At 46.9% G+C, this 4359-nt stretch overlaps 1 protein-coding gene across 1 annotated transcript in view; it reads left to right on the top strand.

Annotated features, from left to right (window-relative positions):
* The window catches only part of LOC106940328 (echinoderm microtubule-associated protein-like 6), a 38891-nt gene that overhangs the window by 19775 nt on the left and 14757 nt on the right, over positions 1-4359 (top strand). Inside the window, exons 15-20 of the mRNA XM_015023048.1 lie at positions 158-276; positions 1329-1515; positions 2073-2178; positions 2581-2674; positions 3273-3373; positions 3925-4127. Coding sequence (XP_014878534.1) covers positions 158-276; positions 1329-1515; positions 2073-2178; positions 2581-2674; positions 3273-3373; positions 3925-4127 — 810 coding nt within the window. The remainder of the gene's footprint in view (positions 1-157; positions 277-1328; positions 1516-2072; positions 2179-2580; positions 2675-3272; positions 3374-3924; positions 4128-4359) is intronic.

The raw sequence follows: 4359 nt of genomic DNA on the forward strand, positions 1-4359 counted from the left end.
CTGACCTCTGACCCTGACCTGACCCGACCCGATCTGACCTCCAGAGAAAGCGCTGCTGCACGGATCCTCCATCAGCTCATCTGCAGGAAGCAGCTGCTGCTGCAGCTCTGTGACTGCAGCGATGCCGCAGCCTGACGCTGTGTTTGTGCTGCTGCAGGTCTATAAGGAGGATCTGCCTCAGCTGCAGCAGCAGAGCAGAGAGAAGAAGCAGCAGGTTGGATCCCTGAAGAGGCAGAGCGGACCGGACCAGGGCCTGCGCCTGCAGTTTGTTCACGGGTACGTTACCATGGAGACGGGCTGCAGTCTGACATCGGGATTATTAATCTGGAATAAATCCTGTTTCTGATCCACATCACAAACTCAGATCAAACATTCCTGTCATTGAGGGAAAAACGGTCCAGTCAAAGTTCAGCAGATTAAAAACCAGATTATTGTTGAAAGGTTTGCAGCTTCATGACGTCTGGATTAGAACTTCAGGAGAACCGATCAATTCTGATGATCAATAACTTCAGATTATAATCCATCATTTTAATAAATCCAACCTCAGATTTGATTCACTGAGTTCAGAGGGTTAAACAGAACCATAACCACCAGAACCAATCAGAACCAATCAGAACCAGAACCACCAGAACCAGAACCACCAGAACCATCAGAACCAGAACCATCAGAACCAATCAGAACCAGAACCAATCGGAACCAGATTCTGTCTGGATCCATGTTTCTCTCCTCCTGTGGATGAATCTCTCTGGACCAACTCAAACGGTTCTGCTGTAAATCTGCTGTTGGGTTCTGGGCTGTGGTTCTGTTGAAGACCCGGTTTGGACCCAGATTCAGCTTCTAGACTCCAGAAAAGCTGCACCAACAGTGAACGTCCTGGTCGGGTTAAAAACTCTGAGGTTTAAAAAATGATGCAATATGGGATGGTTTGGATTAATGCAGTTAAAATGGCCTAGTCAAAGTCTAGACCTGAATGGTTTTGACATGGGCTGATCAAAACCAGCCCATATCATCATACCTCCACTCCGTGTTTGTTTTTCTTTCAACATCTGAGATCAGCTTCATCCAGACTGGAGTCCAGCGGCCATCTTGGATTTGAAGAAAATTGTTTTTCTCCACAACCTTCCTGCTGTGTGTGACCTCTACGCTGTGTGTGACCTCTATGTTGTGTGTGACCTCTACGCTGTGGGTGTGACCTCTATGTTGTGTGTGACCTCTACGCTGTGTGTGACCTCTACGCTGTGTGTGACCTCTACGCTGTGTGTGTGACCTCTACGCTGTGTGTGACCTCTATGTTGTGTGTGTGACCTCTACGCTGTGTGTGTGTCCAGTTACCGTGGTTACGACTGCAGGAACAACCTGTTCTACGCCCAGAGCGGTGAGGTGGTGTACCATGTGGCCGCGGTGGGCGTGGTTTACAACCGGCAGCTGCACAGCCAGCGGTTCTACCTCGGCCATGACGACGACATCCTGAGCCTCAGCATCCACCCACTGAAGGACTACGCCGCTACGGGACAGGTGGACAGAGACACACAGAGACAGACATGGAGACAGATAGTCAGATTCTTCCAGAGTCTGACTCTGGAAGAATCTGACTGCTTCGTTCTTCCAGCTGTTAGTTTCAGTTTTATCTGGTGGTTTAAGTGATTTTTCTCTTAAATCTGAATTAATCCGATTTAAATATAATCATCAATGCTTGAAATGTGACAGTTTGTAAACTAGTCATGAAGCCATAAGTATCACTGTCAGGTCGACACGATGAGGGATGGAGAAGCTTTGCAGCTTGTAACCCTGTCCGGTCCAGACTGTCCGGTCCAGACTGTCCGGTCCAGACTGACCGGTCCAGACTGTCCGGTCCAGACTGTCCGGTCCAGACTGACCGGTTCAGACTGTCCGGTCCAGACTGTCCGGTCCAGACTGACTGGTCCAGACTGACTGGTCCAGACTGACCGGTCCAGACTGACCGGTCCAGACTCTCCGGTCCAGACTGTCCGGTCCAGACTGACCGGTCCAGACTGTCCGGTTCAGACTGTCCGGTCCAGACTGACCGGTCCAGACTGACCGTCTGTCCTCAGGTGGGCAGAGACCCGGCCGTCCATGTCTGGGACGTCCAGACCCTGAAGTGTCTGTCCCTGCTGAGGGGTCAGCACCAGAGAGGCGTCTGCGCTCTCGACTTCTCAGGTAAAGATTAAAGTTTTATTATTAAAAATAATCAGAAATGATCTGATTTCTCTGTGAAATCATTAAAATGGTTCATTTAGAAATAATCCACCTGTTCCTGACCTGCTGTGTCAGTAAACTCTCTCTTCCTTCGATATGAATCCTTCAGTTAAAACACGATTTATTTCTGGATGTTAATATTTCTTTAATCTTATTTTACGGTTTATGTGAAACGGAGCTGGATGCCTCAGTTCTGTGTTGGATGTAAAGCAATGAAACCATCTGAGACTCAGAGTTGTTCTTCATGTTGGAAAAGCAGATTATTTTCTAACTGTCAGAGCTCTGAGCTGACCCGTCTGAAGCTCCTGTGACCTCTGACCCTTGGCCTCCTCCAGATGATCCGTTCTCTGTTTGTCCCTCCAGCCGATGGGAAGACTCTGGTGTCTGTTGGAGTCGATGACGAACATTCGATCGTCGTTTGGGACTGGAAACGAGGAGAGAAGCTGGCAACAGCCCGGTACGGAAAACCTGAAAAAACTGAAAAACTGCTGAAAACCTGACAAAATATAAAAAACTGAAAAACTGCTGAAAACCTGACAAAATGTAAAATAAACCTCAGAAACAGGATTAAAGTCTGAAAAATGTCTTTAGTTCTGCTAATGGATTTATTTCTAGTTCACCTCAGAACATCCTGTTAGTCACATCAATGCTTTAAATAATTCTGCTTGTGATTATAAATAACTCTGAATGTGTTTCATAAAGATATAAATCAACTGGGACAGTTTTAGGAAACCTGCTGAAAGTTATTTATAAATCTGGTTTTTATTTTTAGAGAAAATGTGTTTATTTTAAGCAGCAACTATTTTTATATTTCTTCCTGTTTCTGTCAAGTCAAACGGCATCTTGATCAGTTCTGACCCAAACTGTCTGGTTCTGGTTCGGTTCTGACCCAGGAAGACGACAGAACCTCTGATTTAATCTGATGAGGCAGAAATAAGACATGAGAGACAGAGGACATGTGGACATGAGGACATGAGGACATGTGGACATGAGGACATGTGGACATGAGGACATGAGGACATGTGGACATGTTCTGACTCGTCCGTCTGTTTCAGGGGACAGAAGGACAAAATCTTCGTGGTGAAATGTAACCCAGTGATGATGGACAGACTGGTGACTGTGGGGATCAAACACATCCGATTCTGGCAGCATGCAGGTAACACACACACACGGACACACACACACACACACACACACACACACACACAGAATGAGCTGGTTTTGCTCTGATGGCTCAAACTGTTTGTTCTGTGGTTCAGATTTTTAACTCTGATGTTTTAATTCAGCTGATTTCTGCAGCTTCTAGATTAAATAAATATTTCAGTCCAGATCTGTAGAGAATCCGCTCCGTGTTTTACTGACATGAATTAATGTGCTGCTAATTTAGATGCTAAATGAAGAATTAAAACTCAAACTTTCTCTCTTCTGTTGCTGAGTTATTCTGTACTGCAGATTTTTCATTTTTTCTGTTAAAATAATCTGATTACAGCAAATTAAATGATAAACACTTCAAAAACATTAAGTTTTAATCGTAGTGAAATTGGGCTTAAGTGTGAGTCAGATCTGCTCTGGTTCCAATAAAATGATCAATAATAATTTTAACTTCTCCCTTTCTGCTGATGTTTTATCATTTTCTCTGAATCTTAAACCAGCTTCTCTGTACAAACTTTGATTTCTCTCTCCTGCTCTTCCTGCTCCGTCCTCCAGGGGGCGGCCTGACCTTCAGGCGCGGTGCGTTCAGGAGCGTGGGTCGTCCGGAGACCATGATGTCGGTGTGTTACGGCCGCAGCGAGGCGCTGGTTTTCTCCGGCGCCGCCAACGGAGACGTTTACATCTGGAAGGAACCGATCCTGCTGAAGACGGTGAAGGCTCACGACGGGCCGGTGTTCGCCATGTTCTCCCTGGACAAGGTGAGGGAGGGATGGAGGGATGGAAAGAGGGATGGAGAGAGGGATGGTGGGCCGGTGTTCGCCATGTTCTCCCTGGACAAGGTGAGGGAGGGATGGAGGGATGGAAAGAGGGATGGAGAGAGGGATGGTGGGCCGGTGTTCGCCATGTTCTCCCTGGACAAGGTGAGGGAGGGATGGAGGGATGGAAAGAGGGATGGAGAGAGGGATGGTGGGCCGGTGTTCGCCATGTTCT

Source organism: Poecilia latipinna, unplaced genomic scaffold (genome assembly GCF_001443285.1).
Source record: "Poecilia latipinna isolate Pla-1442-1.1 unplaced genomic scaffold, P_latipinna-1.0 Scaffold3182, whole genome shotgun sequence".
NCBI classification, from domain to species: domain Eukaryota; kingdom Metazoa; phylum Chordata; class Actinopteri; order Cyprinodontiformes; family Poeciliidae; genus Poecilia; species Poecilia latipinna.